We start from the raw sequence: 18,740 nt of genomic DNA, 5'->3' as shown, positions 1-18,740 counted from the left end.
TCCGTGAGGAATGTGTCATAAATAAGTTTAGCAGAAAGATAAGCTTCTTTATGTGCGTGGGTGTCATGTTGGGTGTATCGCCTGTATGCGGAGGTGAGAGTAGTGCTTAAAGTCTGTAGTTGGGAAGAGAACTTCCTCTGTTTAGAATGAGTGTAGGACATAATGTGGCCTCGAAGGACTGCCTTGGCAGTGCCCCAAAATATTGGCGAATCGAGGGTCTGATCACTATTATGCAGAACGTAATTGAGCCAGGACTGTTTAAGATGGAGAAGATCGTCCGTAGATTGGCATAAATATGCAGGGAAACGCCACCTAGGGACACTACGGGGGGGTTGAGTTAGTCGGATGTGAAGAGAAACCGGGGCATGATCGGATATAATAATCTCAATGGAGGTGTAAGAAACCTTGGGGAGGGGAGGTCAGTGACAGTAAAAATGTAGTCTATTCGAGAGTGAGAGGAGTGAGGGTGGGAAAAGAAAGGGAAATCTTTCTGGGTGGGATGAAGGATACGCCAGGGATCCAAAAGGTCCAGTTGAGGGCAGAAGGAGGAAAGCAGTTGAGCAGAGGATGTACGAGTGGTGGAACTTACCCCGGATCTGTCCATGGATGGGTCGATAACCAAATTGAAATCCCCACGACAATCAAGTTTTTACTACCCCAGTTAAAAGAATCGTTAAAAGATCTGCAAAAAAGGAGTCAGGTGAAACATTAGGTGGATAAACATTGAGAAGGGTATAAACAATGTTAATATTTACGTCCAGTAGTAGGAATCTACCCTCAGGGTCACAAAGTTTCCTGATTACAGAATATTGAAAATTGGCGTGAAATAGTACCGCTACCCCCCTAGATTTAGAGTGATATGGAGATGAGATACATTCTCCGATCCAAGGGGCATGTTCCCTGATACTATAAAAGATCCTAGATTGCTTTAGATATGAAGTGCTGACTTCTACATTTTGTCCACCCCCGGCTTAATGCTTTGCTATTGTAAAATCACCAGATGAGAATTCCAAAGAGACATGTTTCTTGCTGCCGTAGCTGGTAATCACCCATTCAGCTGATCACCCTCTGTGATCTGTTCAGGATGCATATAATGGGAGACTTTCGGAAAAGAGGTCTATTCAAGAAATTGACCCAGGCAGTTCTGTAGCTTGGTGGATAGGAACATTTTTACATTTGGGTTCCCTTTTAATCTCTGATAACTGAATCTGAGGTGTTTGTTGTTCTTCCCCAGTAGAAAGATGAGCAGTGAGAACGCTGAAAGCGGCAACGGCGAAAATGCATCTTCTCAAATGGTAGCCACAGAGGATGACTGCCAGGAGGAGACAGATCCGAAAGATTCTATGACCAACTCGTGTGAGCCAGAACTTGAAGATGAGGATGAAACTGACGCTCTCATGAAAACCAGCAGCTCTGTCGGGAATGGTGCAGAAATGGCTGACACAAGTGAGATTGACCTGAAAGACCCGGCCGAGGAGAAAGCTGAGGCACAAGGACCAAAAGCCTCTACTCCTATTGCTAAAGTATCGGATGACAAAAAGAAGGTACAGACATTTCTCTTTTCCTGTTGTATTTGTGAGACCAAAATTTACTACAGTGCTGTGCAAAAGTTTTAGGCAGGTGTGGAAGAAATACTGCAAAATAAGAATGCTTTCAAAAATAGAAGTGTTAAAAGTTTATTTTCTTCCTCTGGGTCCATGGACTCCATAGGGAAGCCTTTTTTTTTTTTTTTTTTTTTTTTTTTTTTTTTTTCCCCCCTCAATATTTCGCATACCAGTATCAGTAGGACACACCAAAGTATAACGTGTCATCCATTTTAAATAAAATTATTAAAAGTTATAATTAAAATTTTTGTGCGCCGAAGACGGACTCCTTTTCTTTTTTTTTTTTTTACCTTTTTCCTGTGCAACGGACTTCACCTTTCCCTTTGTGATTCTACGGTGTCAATATGTCTGGCAAGAAGGTGCTGTCCCTCATGCAACACAGTTTTCCTCTACACCGGGGGGATCGCTCCTATGTACTCTGTGTTCTCTTCCTTCACAGGGTAGTAGTGTACAGGAACCAGAGTGGTTAGAATCATTTAAAGCATAGGTCTGCAAACTCGGTCCTCATTACCCCACACACTGCATGTTTTGCAGCTAACCCAGCAGGTGCACAAGTGTATAAATTACTCAGACACATTTTAAAAGGTCCACAGGTGGAGTTAATTATTTCACTTGTGATTTTGTGAGTAGATCTGCAAAACATGCACTGTGTGGGGTAATGAGGACTGAGTTTGCAGACCTATGATTTAAAGGAATGATTACTAATCATACAGAGTTGGCGAATGCTAGACTGGAAAGGCAGACCCTTAAGAAATCTGTAGATGATTTTTAGATCAAGTCTGCTGATCACAGGCATGCTCCTCAGCCCACCCTGCTGGTCTCTCATAAACGCACACTTCCATTTGTACTTCATTCTGACTCTGATAATTACATGCCAAATCTGGATGGAGGGAAGGTGTACCTCAACATACCGGATAAGGAGACAAAACGTGAGAACGTTTTTTTAATGTAAAACCAAATCTTCTGCCACCTTCCCTGTCTCCAGGGAATTAAACTCACTCTTTAAAGAGGCGTGGGTCAATCCTGACAAAATGTCAAACCCCTAAGCGGTTGCTAAATTCAATTATTTTCCCACCTGAGAATAGGAAAGTATGGGAGAACCACCTGTTTGTAGATACATCAGTGTCCAGGTGGTCACGTAATGCTTGCGGTTGGATTACAAGGGCCATGGTCTGATAATATAATAGAGGGTTTTGACACACTACCTCAGGATGAGATCTTAACGCTACTGCATCATATGCTGGATGCTGCAAATTTCATGAGTGAGGCTATCAAAGAAATTGGCCTCATCAATGCCTGTGCCACTGCGATGGTGGTCTCAGCTTGCAGAGCTCTGTGACTGCGACAATGGTCAGCGGATGCTGTTTCCAAGAAGGATGTGGAAAATCTTCCCTTTTACATGGGATGCCTTGTTTGAGGAAGAACTAAACAAGTGGATTTCTCAAGCAACGGCGGGAAGTCTACCTATCTGCCTTCTTCTGCACCTCCGGCTAGGCGTTGCTGTCCTGGGCCCTCTCTGCAGTCCTTTCGTGTGGCCAGATTTAGAGGCAGAGCCAGGGGTTCCTCAAATGCAGCTAGAGGAAACAGAGGTAAACTTAAACAAACAGCGGCTGCTGGATCTCTGGACCAGGCCTCCGGAATCTCCTCCACTAAGCACTCCGCGTGATGGTTGGCCCCAGCTGCAGGGGTACTTTCAAGTGGGTGCTCAACTCAACACTTAGCCCGTGTGTGTGTGAACTTCAAAAACTACTTCAAACAAAAGTTATTGTTCTGGTACCGCCCCTGTTGCACAACAGGGGATTTTATTCAAGTCTATTAGTGGTACCGAAACTGGACGGTTTGGTACGGCCGATCTTGAACCTCAAATTTCTGAACCCGTATCTTCGGGTGTTCAGATTCAAGATGGAATCTCTAAGGGCGGTGGTCTCTCGTCTGGAAGAAGGGGAATTCCTGGTAGCCTTGGATATCAAGGATGCCTATCTAAACATCCCAATATGGCCCCCTCATCAGGCTGATCACATATTCACTATACTGGACCACCACTTCCAGTTTCTGGCCTTGCGCTTCGGTCTCTCCACAGCTCCAAGAGTGTTCACAAACTCCGCATGATGGGAGTCAACATAGTCCCCTACTTGGACGATCTCCTGATAAAGGCGGTGTCCAGGGAGTGTCTGCTGAACAGTATCAACTTGACTACTTGCATGGGGGGGGGGGGCAGTGACCCAAGGTGGTCGAGTTAGGAATCCTCTCTCCTGATGTTCTGGAACTCGGGGCAATTTACAATGCTCTTCTGCAGGCCTCCTATCTTCTCCAGAGTCAGGCCATACAAGTACAGTCGGACAACGCCACAGCATACATAAATCTATAGGGAGGAACAAGAAGCAGGTCCACAATGCAAGAGGTGTCAAGGATACTCCTCTGGGCAGAAACCAATGTAAGGACCATCTCCAACATATTAACTCCAGGGAGTGGACAACTGGGAAGTGGACTTCCTCAGCAGGCACGACTTCCATCCGGGGGAATGAGGCCTTCATCCTCAGGTGTTTCAACAACTGATTCACCGGTGGGGCTGTCTGCAGATAGACCTGATGGCTTCTCATCTCAACAAGAAAATGCATAGTTACTGTTCCAGAACGAGGGATTTGCAGGCTGCTGCGGTGGACGCACTGACGTCTCGGTGGACTTAACAGTTTGTGCACCTGTTTCCTCCAATCTCTCTCGTTCCCAGAGTTTTAAAAAGACTTAAGGGGCAATGTTCAGGCAATTCTTATTGCCCCGGATTGGCCTCGACGGGCCTGGTATGCGGTCCTCCTCACCATGTCTCTAGAGGAACCCTGGCCTCTACCACTCCTCAAGGATCTTTAACAGGGCCCATTCATCCAGACTTACTGCAGATTTTTTTATTTTTTTTATTTATTTTTTGATGGCTTGGAGGTTGAAAGGGAGATTCTCACCGGGAAAGGGCTTACCTCCAGGGTTATCATGACTATGGTCCAAGCCCGGAAGGTGGTCACGTCCTAAGCATTACTACCGAATCTGGAAGAAATGTTTCGTGGTGTGAGGGTAGAAAATATTCTATGGATTTTGAACTTGCCCGTTTTCTGCTGTTCCTGCAAGCAGGCGTGGATATGGTCCTACGGTTGGGCTCCATCAAATTTCAGATTTATGCCCCCTCCATATTCTTCCAGAGGCAACTTACTGTACTTCCGCATTCTTGAACAGTGTTCTTCGCATGCAACCACCTTTTGTCCCTCCCACGGCTTATGGGATCTCAATGTGTTCCTACCCTTTCTCCAATCAGATTGGTTTGAAACTTTACACAGGGTGGACTTGAAATGTCATACTTGGAAGACTGTCATATTATTGGCATTAGCCTCTGCAAGACGCGTGTCTTGATTGGGGGCCTTATCCTGTAAGAGCCCTAGTTTGATATTTCACGCGGTTAGGGCGGATCTTCGGACTCGCCCACAGTTTTTGATGAAAGTGGTATCTGCTTTTCACATTAATCAACCGATAGTGGTTGAGTAATGTCTGATGCATTGGTTGCTCCAAAGTCCTTGGACGTAGTTCGGGCTTTGAGGATTTACGTCAAGAGGACTGCTCGTCACAGGAAGACAGACTTGATCTTTGTCCTCTACGACGCTATGAAGATTGGATTTCCTGCTTCTAAGCAGTCCATTGCTCGTTGCATTTGTCTAATTATCCAACAGGGCTACTCTTTGGCAGCATTGCCACTGCCAAGTTCTATTCAGGCCCATGGCCTTTCGGCCTTGCAGTTTTGCCAAGCGGCTACTTTGTCTGGTTTGTGAAGTTACATACTTTCAATACCTTGGCCGATGATGACCTTCAGTTTGGTCAGGCGGTTTTGCAGCGGTCTTGACTCTCTCCCACCCGTTCTGGGAGCTTTGGGATTTCCATATGGTACTAATCCATCCCAGTATCCCCTAGGACGTTAGAGAAAATAGGAATTTAATACCTACCAGTAATTACTTTTCTCGTCCATAGGGGATACTGGGCTCCCGTCTCAGTGCTTAGTTTTCTTGCTTACCTGGTTGTAAGTTCTTGGTTGGGTCTGCTTTTGCTTTCCCTATTACTGTTCGAGTTAGCGTGGCTATCATTCATTACTGTGTGGTGGTTCGTTACATCACCGCTGTTATGTTTTCCTTCTCTCAAAGTATGTCCGTCTCCACGGGCACAGTTTTCCTAGACTTAGTCTGGTGGAGTTAGCCAGCACACACTGAACACTTCTTAAAGTGCCAGGCTCCAATGGACCCTATCTACACCCCATGATACTAATCCATCCCAGTATCCCCTACGGACTATGAGAAATATACGTTATGGTAAGAACTTACCGTTGATGACTGTATTTCTCCTATGTCCACAGGTTTCCACAGGATAACATTGGGATATGCTGGAGCGACAGTGGATTGGCACCAAACGATCACAAGCTTTCTGGCCTCCCAGGATGCACTGGGCTCGTCCATATAATCCCGCCTACCGACTCAATCAAATCGGTTGTTTCCAAAGCATTTAGGCAGGAGCATTATATAGAACCCTATTGAGGCGAGAATAACACACATGCACACTGTTCCACGCAAGAGGGAAGAGGTTAGTGAGTATAAAGATTCTCAAATCAGGTGCGTCAGGGTGGGATCCCTGTGGAAACCTGTGGACATAGGAGAAATACCATTATCAACTGTAAGTTCTTACCAGAACGTATATTTCTCTGGCAGGGTCCACAGGTTATCCACAGGATAACATTGGGACTTACCAAAGCAATTTTTAGTGGTGGTGATGCTCCTGATTAGACAGGAGAACCTTTCGCCCGAATTCAGCGTCATGAGAGGAAAAAGTATCCAAGGCATAATGTCTAATGAATGTGTTAATGGAAGACCATGTGGCTGCCTTACATATCTGTTCTGCTGAAGCACCATGTTGTGCTGCCCATGAAGGACCTACCTTACGTGTAGAGTGAGCAGAGACATTCGCCATAACAGGGAGATCAGCTCGAGAGTATGCTTCTGAAATAGTCATTCGAAGCCATCTTGCTAGCATCTGTTTAGTAGCAGGCCATCCCCTCTTGTGAAATCTGTAGAGAATGAAGAGAGAATCTGTCTTTCTGATGGCACTGGTACGATGTACGTAGATTAATGCACGGACTACGTCCAGCGACGCTTCTCCCGTAGACAGTCCCGATACCTGAAAAGCTGGGAGTACAATTTCGTTAAGGTGAAACTTCGAGACCACCTTAGGAAGATAAAGCAGTTCTCAGAACTAAGTCTGGTTATCTGGATTAAAAATCAGAAAAGGAGACTTGCACGACGGTGCTCCTAAATCTGATACTCTTCTAGCTGATGCCATAGTCGGTAGAAAGAGTACTTTAGCTGTCAACCATTTAAGATCCACTTTCTTAAGTGGTTCAAACTGAGCCCCTTGAAGGGCTTTGAGAACCAGACTTAAATCCCAAGGCACTGCAGGAGCAACAAAAGGTGGTTGAATGCGCAGCATTCCCTGGAAAAATGTACGCACATCCTGTAAAGTGGCAATTTTCTTTTGAAACCATACAGTCAATACTAAAACTTTGAACTCTCAAGGAAGCCACCTTCAAACCCTTATCCATTCCTGCCTGAAGGAAATCTAAGATTCTGGATACTCCTGAAAGATTTTGGATCCTGCACCAATGAATATAGGCTTCATTCGGTGATAAATGTGAGCAGAGGAGGGTTTCCTTGCTCTAAGCATTGTTTGAATTACCTGTTGTGAAAAACCTCTAGACTTCAGGATAGAGGTTTCAACAGCCACGCCGTCAAAGACAGCCGATCCAGATGCCTGTGATAACAAGGACCCTGCATCAGTAAATCCAGACGTTGAGGGAGCAGAATTGGAGCATCCAACGACATCCTCTGCAGATCTATGTACCAGTGCCTTCTGGGCCAAGCTGGATCTATTGGAATCACTGCACCTTTTGCTTGCTTTATTTTCCTCACCACCCTGGGTATCCGGACGATTGGCGGAAACAGATAAGCCAGCTGAAATTCCCATTTGACTGACCGTGCGTCCACAAGGATCGCTCCAGGGTCTTTTGTTCTTGACCCGTATACCGGAACTTTGTTGTTCAGACGGGACGCCATGAGATCTCTCTGGCAACACCCACTTGTCTACTAGAGTTTGAAATACTTCCGGGTGTAGAGCCCATTCGCTTGCTCGAATGGTGTGTTGACTGAGAAAATCCGCTTCCCAGTTTAGGACTCCTGGAACGAACACTGCGGACAATGCTGGAAGATTGAGTTCTGTCCATTTTAGTATGTGACTTGCTCTTTGGCTGCAAGTTCCTCCCTGATGGGTTGAGGTACGCTACTGCCGTTGCATTGTCCGAGCGGATCTGGACTGGTTTTCCTTGCAGAATGTCCTTTGCCTGAATCAGTGCCATGTATATGGCCCGGAGTTCCGACAGATTTATTGGCAGGCAACTTTCTTCTGTGGTCCATTGTCCCTGGAATCATGATTTCCCGGACCATGCTCCCCAGCCCTGAAGACTGACATCTGTTGTCAGGATCTCCCAATCTGATATCCAAAAGGGTCTCCCCTTGTCTAGATGGGATGTCTGTAGCCACCAGGCTAATGACCTTTTTACCTTTTACTGGAAGTACCATCATTTGCTTCTTTGTCTGATGCACTCCATTCCATTTGGTCAGAATCAGATGTTGCAAAGGTCTTGGGTGGTATATGCACAATTCCACTCATGTCGAATGTTGACACCATCAACCCCATCACTCGCATTGCTTGTGAACTGATATTGTTTGACTGTGCAACAATTCCTGAGTCATTAACTTCATCTTGGATATCTTTTCCGTAGGTAAAAATATTTTCTGCAGACTTGAATCCAATAACGCCCCTAAGTGAATCATTCGTTGTGACCGAATCAGAGACTACTTTGCACAATTTATGAGCCATCCGTGTTTCTGTAGACAAGTAATTATCTGTTGGAGATGGCTCGAGCAATTCCTGGGATTGTGCCAGGATTAAAAGATTGTCGAGGTATGGAAAAATTTCTTATCCCCTGCTTGCGGAGATAAGCTGCCATAACCACCATGATCTTGGTAAATACTCTGGGGTCTGTGGCTAACCTAAAGGGTAAGGCTTGGAACTGAAAATGTTGCTGGACAATTGCGAACCTGAGGTAACACTAATGGGACAATGCTATCGGCACATGCAGGTAAGCATATCCAGAGATACCATGTAATCCCCTGGTTCCGTGGCCAAAACTATGGAGCGTAATGTCTCCATGTGAAACCTTGTGACCCAAATGTATTTAACATTTTGAGATTGAGGATGGGCCGAAACGACCCATTTGGCTTCTGGACCAAAAATAAGTTGGAATAAAAACCCTGCCCCCGTTGTGCCTGGGGTACTGGAATAATTACCCCAGACTGAAGCAATTTCTGAACTGCTTCTTGCAGGGCCTTGGCCTTCGTCTCTGTGAGACGGGCTGGTGCAAAAAAAACCTTCGAGGGAAAACCTAGCCCAGAGATACCACTTCTTGCACCCAAGCGTCTGTTGTCGACTGCTGCCATGTGTGTGCAAACTGAAGAAGACTGCCCCCTACCGTGGAGGCCCGCACCATCAGGTTGACTGTTTCTGTTCTGGTTTGGAAGCTGGCCCTCTAGTGGCCCACTGCTTCCTTGCCTTACCAGACTTATTGTACTGGGTTTGCTTTGATTAATTTTTGCCTTTTTGTTTTACTTTGCCACCAAAATGATCAAAATCCCGAGCCCTTAGATTTAGGATTATAACTGGCAGGAAACCTGACCTTCTTGGATTCAGCTTCTGACTCCAGAATATCTGTCAATTCCTTAACAAAAATGTTCCCAACAAAAGGCAAAGCTTCCAGAACCTTTTTGGATTCTGAATTGGCTTTCCGTGTATGTAGCCAAATTGCTCTACGAGCAGCTACGTTAAGGCTGATGCTTTAGAAGCAATCGTACCCATATCCATTGCGGCTTCTTCTAGGAATAGTGCAGCCTGTTTCATATGGGCTATATGAGACTCCTGCTCCCTAGTAGGTGCTGAGAGCCCATTTTCCAATTCTTCAGCCCATTCAACTACCGCTTTTGCCATCCAGGCTGAGGCCATAGCAGGCCTTATGACTGCCCCTGACAGAGAAAATATGTTTTTCAAAAAACATCCACTATTCTGTCTGTGACATAATGACGTAGATGGCAAGGGTAAAATAGATTTTGGCACTAGTGGAATGACGTGCGTATCTACCTTAGGAGGCACTTCTCTTTTTAAACAGTCCACAGTTGGAAAAGGATAATAGGAATCCCATTTTTTTTTTTTATTCTATATTTCCTATTGGGCGTAGCCCAAGGTTCCTCCATAATTTTCCGTCGGTTCCTCTGACCCTGGAAACTCAACCATAACTGTTTTGGGATTGTTTAAACACGGGTGCTTTAGTTTTAACTATTGGCTCAGCTGAATCTTCTAGAGACAGAATAGCCTTCATTGCTCCAATTAACTCCGCTATATCTTCTGAGCTGAAACCCTCCATTTGTTCTTCATATGGTGAAGTAGAGTGTATGGAGGAGTCATCTGTTACATCATCCTGTGTAGCCTGTGAATTTGATATATTTACCCTTGGTTTATCAGTTTGTTGACTTGTAGAAGCTGTAGGGGTTATACCATAAGATGGGAGCTGCATGTATGGGTTAATAGTGTACCCTATTCCTGCGGTTGGAGCTGCAGGGACCAACCTGTCAGCTTTACTAGATAGGGTTTGTGCAAATATGGCCCAAGGTGGATCTATTTGTTGAACAGGGATCTGCCTTGTAATCTGCTGAAATGAAAAACAATTTGCACATAACTCAATCTTTGGCAAATGTGTTATTAACCCCACCTTTGCCACTCTTAGACATGATAAACAATCAGCTTTTCCACAGTATACTACACAATCTGTGACTGAAAACACTGTATATGTATAAAAGTGATATCAATCTGACCCCAATCCAGGCACCAGCATTGAGGTTCAGAAAAAACACTGACAAACGTATATAAAGTCAATCACACTAGCAGTCAGCCACATGTTATATATTAGTCATATGATCATGTTATCGACTACAAACACAGGTAGGCGTACATTTTACGGTTTCCTGTACTATACAGTTATTTTAATGTATTCAGACGCAATTGCGGAGAAAACCACAGTATTGTACAAAAGTTATATGCAATAGACACTAAACTTAACTATTCATACTAACAGTAGGTAGAAATTTAGTGCTGTATAACCCTTACTTTGTAGAGTGGGATACAGGGAGACTCACCCCACTTCCAGGATCGATCAATACGTTTAACAACCGCTGAGTGGATCCAGATGCTACTAGTGTACACTGCCGCTCCGGTCATTTTTAATGGACACAGACGCACAGTGAACGTTAGTGCATGCAGACGATCGTGTCTGCGACCCAGTCTCTTAGCAGAAACCTTAGTGTATACAGACGCAGCGGCTTATGCTGCGACCGAGTCCCCTAGTGGTACCGTCTAAGACGGAAGTGAGGCAATCAGTTCATGGCGGGAGACGCACGGAAACTGGTCATGAACAGGGGGGAGGGGAGACCAGGAGAGCATCGGACTCCCCACTGCTGACATCAACCCTAGGGATCGCAGCCTCAAACTAATCCTGGCGCCTTATGATCCCTAAAGCCTAGCGCTAGAGCACCCGTGGTGGTGGCGCGCCAGCTACGGTTTGGTAGTCTCCTCCCAAAACAGTGCGGCTGTGTCCGTATGCCCCTTCTAAGCGGAACCGATGCCTTACCTTCTCCCCGTTCTCCGGCCACAGCTTGGTAACGTCAGCTGGACCTGCTAGTAACATCCGACACAGACGCCCGTCGAGACAGCACTTGTACCGTGGGTAAGCGTTGTTGCGCCCCGGCGGAGAGTTTGTGGAGCGACTCTTTCAAATATACGTGTAAGACGCTGTTAGGAAAGATCACTCAAAACATAGTAAGACTATAAAAATAAATTAATTAAAGCTTAGGGCTGCCAGAACACAGCAGCCCTGTGACCATGGTCCGGCTCCTACCGCACCAAACAAAAAACTGATTTGACTGAGTCGGTGGGCGGGAGTATATGGATGAGCCTGGTGCATCCTGGGAGGCCAGAAAGCTTGTGATCGTTTGGTGCCAATCCGCTGTCGCTCCAGCATATCCCAATGTTATCCTGTAGACCCTGCCGGAGAAAAGTAATTACCGGTAGGCATTAAATTCCTATTTCTCTGACGTCCTAGTGGATGCTGGGACTCCGTCAGGACCATGGGGATTAGCGGCTCCGCAGGAGACAGGGCACAAAAATAAAAGCTTTAGGACTAGGTGGTGTGCACTGGCTCCTCCCCCTATGACCCTCCTCCAAGCCTCAGTTAGGTTTTTGTGCCCGTCCGAGCAGGGTGCAATCTAGGTGGCTCTCCTAAAGAGCTGCTTAGAAAAAGTTATTAGGTTTTTTATTTTCAGTGAGTCCTGCTGGCAACAGGCTCACTGCAACGAGGGACTTAGGGGAGAAGAAGTGAACTCACCTGCGTGCAGGATGGATTGGCTTCTTAGGCTACTGGACACCATTCGCTCCAGAGGGATCGAACACAGGCCCAGCCATGGAGTCCGGAGCCGCGCCGCCGACCCCCTTGCAGATGCCGAAAAGTGAAGAGGTCCATAAACCGGCGGCAGAAGACTTTTCAGTCTTCATGAGGTAGCGCACAGCACTGCAGCTGTGCGCCATTGTTGTCAGCACACTTCACACCAGCGGTCACTGAGGGTGCAGGGCGCTGGGGGGGGGCGCCCTGGGCAGCAATGATAATACCTTGTTCTGGCTAAAAATACATCACATATAGCCCCTGGGGCTATATGGATGTATTTAACCCCTGCCAGGTCTCACAAACACCGGGAGAAGAGCCCGCCGAAATAGGGGGCGGGGCCTATCTCCTTAGCACACAGCGCCATTTTCCTGCACAGCTCCGCTGCGAGGAAGGCTCCCAGGACTCTCCCCTGCACTGCACTACAGAAACAGGGTAAAAAAACAGAGAGGGGGGGCACTTTTTTGGCGATATTGATATATTAAGCTGCTATAAAGGAAACAACACTTCTGTAGGGTTGTTCCTATATATTTATAGCGCTTGGGTGTGTGCTGGCAAACTCTCCCTCTGTCTCCCCAAAGGGCTAGTGGGGTCCTGTCTTCGATAAGAGCATTCCCTGTGTGTCTGCTGTGTGTCGGTACGTGTGTGTCGACATGTATGAGGACTATGTTGGTGTGGAGGCGGAGAAATTGCCGGTAATGGTGATGTCACCCCCTAGGGAGTCGACACCGGAATGGATGGCTTTGTTTATGGAATTACGTGATAATGTCAGCACGTTACAAAAATCAGTTGACGACATGAGACGGCCGGCAAACCAGTTAGTACCTGTCCAGGCGTCTCAGACACCGTCAGGGGCTGTAAAACGCCCTTTACCTCAGTCGGTCGACACAGACCCAGACACGGACACCGAATCTAGTGTCGACGGTGAAGAAACAAACGTATTTTCCAGTAGGGCCACACGTTATATGATCACGGCAATGAAGGAGGCTTTGCATATCTCTGATACTGCAAGTACCACAAAAAGGGGTATTATGTGGGGTCTGAAAAAACTACCTGTAGTTTTTCCTGAATCAGAGGAATTGAATGAAGTGTGTGATGAAGCGTGGGTTAACCCCGATAGAAAACTGCTAATTTCAAAGAAGTTATTGGCATTATATCCTTTCCCGCCAGAGGTTAGGGCGCGCTGGGAAACACCCCCTAGGGTGGATAAGGCACTCACACGCTTATCAAAACAAGTGGCGTTACCGTCTCCTGAAACGGCCGCCCTCAAGGATCCAGCTGATAGGAGGCTGGAAACTACCCTGAAAAGTATATACACTCATACTGGTGTTATACTGCGACCAGCCATCGCCTCAGCATGGATGTGCAGTGCTGGGGTGGTTTGGTCGGATTCCCTGACTGAAAATATTGATACCCTGGATAGGGACAGTATTTTATTGACTATAGAGCAATTAAAGGATGCTTTTCTTTATATGCGAGATGCTCAGAGGGATATTTGCACTCTGGCATCGAGAGTAAGTGCGATGTCCATATCTGCCAGAAGAAGTTTATGGACGCGACAGTGGTCAGGTGATGCGGATTCCAAACGGCATATGGAAGTATTGCCGTATAAAGGGGAGGAATTATTTGGGGTCGGTCTATCGGATTTGGTGGCCACGGCAACAGCCGGGAAATCCACCTTTTTACCTCAGGTCCCCTCCCAACAGAAAAAGACACCGTCTTTTCAGCCGCAGTCCTTTCGTTCCTATAAGAACAAGCGGGCAAAAGGACAGTCATATCTGCCCCGAGGCAAAGGAAAGGGTAAGAGTGCACCAAGCAGCTCCCTCCCAGGAGCAGAAGCCCTCCCCGGCTTCTGCAAAGCCCTCAGCATGACGTTGGGGCTTTACAAGCGGACTCAGGGGCGGTGGGGGGTCGACTCAAGAATTTCAGCGCACAGTGGGCTCACTCACAGGTGGACCCCTGGATCCTGCAGGTAGTATCTCAGGGTTACAGGTTGGAATTCGAGAAGTCTCCCCCTCGCCGGTTCCTACAGTCTGCTCTGCCAACGTCTCCCTCAGACAGGGCGACGGTATTGGAAGCCATTCACAAGCTGTATTCTCAGCAGGTGATAGTCAAGGTACCCCTCCTACAACAGGGAAAGGGGTATTATTCCACACTATTTGTGGTACCGAAGCCGGACGGCTCGGTAAGACCTATTCTAAATCTGAAATCTTTGAACCTGTACATACAAAAATTCAAGTTCAAGATGGAGTCACTCAGAGCAGTGATAGCGAATCTGGAAGAAGGGGACTTTATGGTGTCCCTGGACATCAAGGATGCTTACCTGCATGTCCCAATTTGCCCTTCACATCAAGGGTACCTCAGGTTCGTGGTGCAAAACTGTCATTATCAGTTTCAGACGCTGCCGTTTGGATTGTCCACGGCACCTCGGGTCTTTACCAAGGTAATGGCCGAAATGATGTTTCTTCTGCGAAGAAAAGGCGTATTAATTATCCCTTACTTGGACGATCTCCTGATAAGGGCAAGGTCCAGAGAACAGCTGGAGGACGTAGTAGCACTAACCCAAGTAGTGCTGCAACAGCACGGGTGGATTCTGAATTTTCCAAAATCTCAATTGACCCCGACGACACGTCTGCTGTTCCTGGGAATGATTCTGGACACGGTTCAGAAAAAGGTGTTTCTTCCGGAGGAGAAAGCCAGGGAGTTATCCGAACTTGTCAGGAACCTCCTAAAACCAGGAAAAGTGTCTGTGCATCAATGCACAAGAGTCCTGGGAAAAATGGTGGCTTCTTACGAAGCGATTCCATTCGGCAGATTCCACGCACGAACTTTTCAGTGGGATCTGCTGGACAAATGGTCCGGATCGCATCTGCAGATGCATCAGCGGATAACTTTGTCTCCACGGACAAGGGTGTCTCTTCTGTGGTGGTTGCAGAGTGCTCATCTGTTAGAGGGCCGCAGATTCGGCATACAGGACTGGGTCCTGGTGACCACGGATGCCAGTCTGAGAGGCTGGGGAGCGGTCACACAGGGAAGAAACTTCCAGGGAGTGTGGTCAAGCCTGGAGATGTCTCTTCACATAAATATACTGGAGCGAAGAGCGATTTACAATGCTCTAAGCCTGGCAAAACCCCTGCTTCAGGGTCAGCCGGTGTTGATCCAGTCGGACAACATCACGGCAGTCGCCCACGTAAACAGACAGGGCGGCACAAGAAGCAGGAGGGCAATGGCAGAAGCTGCAAGGATTCTTCGCTGGACGGAAGATCATGTGATAGCACTGTCAGCAGTGTTCATTCCGGGAGTGGACAACTGGGAAGCGGACTTCCTCAGCAGACACGATCTACACCCGGGAGAGTGGGGACTTCATCCAGAGTCTTCCACATGATTGTGAACCGTTGGGAAAAACCAAAGGTGGATATGATGGCGTCCCGCCTCAACAAAAAACTGGACAGGTATTGCGCCAGGTCAAGAGACCCTCAGGCAATAGCTGTGGACGCTCTGGTAACACCGTGGGTGTTCCAGTCAGTGTATGTGTTTCCTCCTCTGCCTCTCATACCAAAAGTACTGAGCATTATACGGCAAAGGGGAGTAAGAACGATAATCGTGGCTATGGATTGGCCAAGAAGAACTTGGTACCCGGAACTTCAGGAGATGCTCACGGAAGATCCGTGGCCTCTACCTCTAAGACGGGACCTGCTTCAACAGGGACCGTGTCTATTCCAAGATTTACCGCGGCTGCGTTTGACGGCATGGCGGTTGAACGCCGAATTCTAAGGGAAAAAGGCATTCCGGAAGAGGTCATCCCTACCCTGGTAAAAGCCAGGAAGGAGGTGACTGCACAACATTATCACCGCATTTGGAGAAAATATGTTGCGTGGTGTGAGGCCAGGAAGACCCCGACGGAGGAATTTCAACTGGGTCGATTCCTACATTTCCTGCAAACAGGATTGTCTATGGGCCTCAAATTAGGGTCCATTAAGGTTCAAATTTCGGCCCTGTCGATTTTCTTCCAGAAAGAATTGGCTTCAGTTCCTGAAGTCCAGACTTTTGTAAAAGGAGTACTACATATACAGCCCCCGGTTGTGCCCCCAGTGGCTCCGTGGGATCTTAATGTAGTTTTGGATTTTCTCAAATCCCATTGGTTTGAGCCACTCAAATCGGTGGATTTGAAATATCTTACATGGAAAGTAACCATGCTACTGGCCCTGGCTTCAGCCAGGAGAGTGTCAGAATTGGCGGCTTTATCGTATAAAAGCCCATATCTGATTTTCCATTCGGACAGGGCAGAACTGCGGACGCGTCCTCAGTTTCTGCCTAAGGTGGTTTCAGCGTTTCACCTGAACCAGCCTATTGTGGTGCCTGCGGCTACTAGCGATTTGGAGGATTCCAAGTTGCTGGACGTTGTCAGGGCATTGAAAATATATATTTCAAGGACGGCTGGAGTCAGAAAATCTGACTTGCTGTTTATACTGTATGCACCCAACAAGCTGGGTGCTCCTGCTTCTAAGCAGACGATTGCTCGTTGGATTTGTAGCACAATTCAACTTGCACATTCTGTGGCAGGCCTGCCACAGCCTAAATCTATCAAGGCCCATTCCACAAGGAAGGTGGGCTCATCTTGGGCGGCTGCCCGAGGGGTCTCGGCATTACAACTCTGCCGAGCAGCTACGTGGTCGGGGGAGAACACGTTTGTAAAATTCTACAAATTTGATACCCTGGCTAAAGAGGACCTGGAGTTCTCTCATTCGGTGCTGCAGAGTCATCCGCACTCTCCCGCCCGTTTGGGAGCTTTGGTATAATCCCCATGGTCCTGACGGAGTCCCAGCATCCACTAGGACGTCAGAGAAAATAAGATTTTACTTACCGATAAATCTATTTCTCGTAGTCCGTAGTGGATGCTGGGCGCCCATCCCAAGTGCGGTTTGTCTGCAATACTTGTACATAGTTATTGTTACAAAAAAATCGGGTTGTTATTGTTGTGAGCCGTCTGTTCAGAGGCTCCTACGTTTGTCATACTGTTAACTGGGTTCAGATCACAGGTTGTACGGTGTGATTGGTGTGGCTGGTATGAGTCTTACCCGGGATTCAAAATCCTTCCTTATTGTGTACGCTCGTCCGGGCACAGTATCCTAACTGAGGCTTGGAGGAGGGTCATAGGGGGAGGAGCCAGTGCACACCACCTAGTCCTGAAGCTTTTATTTTTGTGCCCTGTCTCCTGCGGAGCCGCTAATCCCCATGGTCCTGACGGAGTCCCAGCATCCACTACGGACTACGAGAAATAGATTTATCGGTAAGTAAAATCTTATTTTTCCACTGCACCCTTGACATGGGTTTTTCCCAGGCCAGCCCAGTTTACACGGAACCCGGCTCATCCCTGCAAATCCTTTGGATTAAGTTTTTTTCAGGCTCACAAAGGGAAGAAAAAGGAGGGGTGGGGACTGCTCACACCATTGAAGCTCTCACCGCACAGCGTGGCTGTCTCCTCTCCTGGTTAGCACCCAGCTCTCACTTTCTCCCAGCTCTCCAAAACAACCAATAAAGGAGTACATTTTCAGGCGGAAGGAGGCTAAGAAGGTAATCAGATGTGCAAAGGCACAAGCTGAGGACAAAATGGCCAGCTCAGTAGGTAAAGGAGGTAACACATATATGTATGTATGTATGTGTATATGTATGTGTATATGTATATATATATATATATATATATATATATATATATATATATATATATATATATATATATATACTCTATCTATCCAATAAACCCCTCTTGACAAAGGGGTTTAATTCCCCGAAACGTTGATGGTTTTTCATTGATGTCTCAAATATAATCTACCTTTCTACAAGACCCTGAGTGCCGCTGTTTTTTTTCCTCTATCTATATAAAATATGAGAGAGAAAAAATTTTTATATTTTTTTTTTTGGGAGAAAATCAGAGGGAGGGATAATGAGACTTAAAACAGTCTGGTCGAAGACGACAAGGCGATAGCAGATCATCAAAATTATTTTGCATTGTATTCACTGCAGAAAGAGGGTTAGGGCCACAGTTAAATTGTAAAAAATCATAAAAATGAGGAAGATAGAGGTACATTTACAGAGCAGAAGGTCCTGTAAGTACTCTCAAAACAAAGTGGATATGTCAATGGGGAAAGATGGGATACATCCAAGGATACTAAAAGCTTTAAGGGGTGCTGGTAACACCACTAAAATTAATTATTTAACCAGTCGCTAGCTACGGGAGTAATTCCAGACGACTGGAAAATAGTACGGGTAATCCAACTGCACAAACGTGGAAGCATGGAAGAGGCAAACTACTACCGACCATTGAGCCTTACATCAGTAGTAGGGAAATTGATGGCAATACTATTAAAAGTAAAAATTGTGTAGTATCTCAAAACCATCAATTTACAGGATCCCAAGCAGCATTACTGGTATAAGATCATGCCAAACAGATCTTACTGATGTTTTTGACTGGGTGACTAATAGATGGAGGGGTCATAAATGTAGCGTATCTAAACGTT

At 46.6% G+C, this 18,740-nt stretch overlaps 1 protein-coding gene across 5 annotated transcripts in view; it reads left to right on the top strand.

Moving 5' to 3' along the window:
• Positions 1 to 18,740, top strand: part of LOC134933418 (matrin-3-like) — a 274,209-nt gene that overhangs the window by 163,884 nt on the left and 91,585 nt on the right. For 4 of the 5 annotated variants that reach the window (XM_063928615.1, XM_063928613.1, XM_063928611.1 and 1 more), the window contains one exon: positions 1,235 to 1,544. In XM_063928615.1, the coding sequence (XP_063784685.1) occupies positions 1,235 to 1,544 (310 nt within the window). The remainder of the gene's footprint in view (positions 1 to 1,234; positions 1,545 to 18,740) is intronic. The other variant, XM_063928614.1, reaches the window with a different exon arrangement.

Source organism: Pseudophryne corroboree, chromosome 6, assembly GCF_028390025.1.
Source record: "Pseudophryne corroboree isolate aPseCor3 chromosome 6, aPseCor3.hap2, whole genome shotgun sequence".
Taxonomy (NCBI): domain Eukaryota; kingdom Metazoa; phylum Chordata; class Amphibia; order Anura; family Myobatrachidae; genus Pseudophryne; species Pseudophryne corroboree.
The sequence above is the reverse complement of the archived record's forward strand: the minus strand, read 5'-3'. Positions and strand labels throughout refer to the sequence as shown.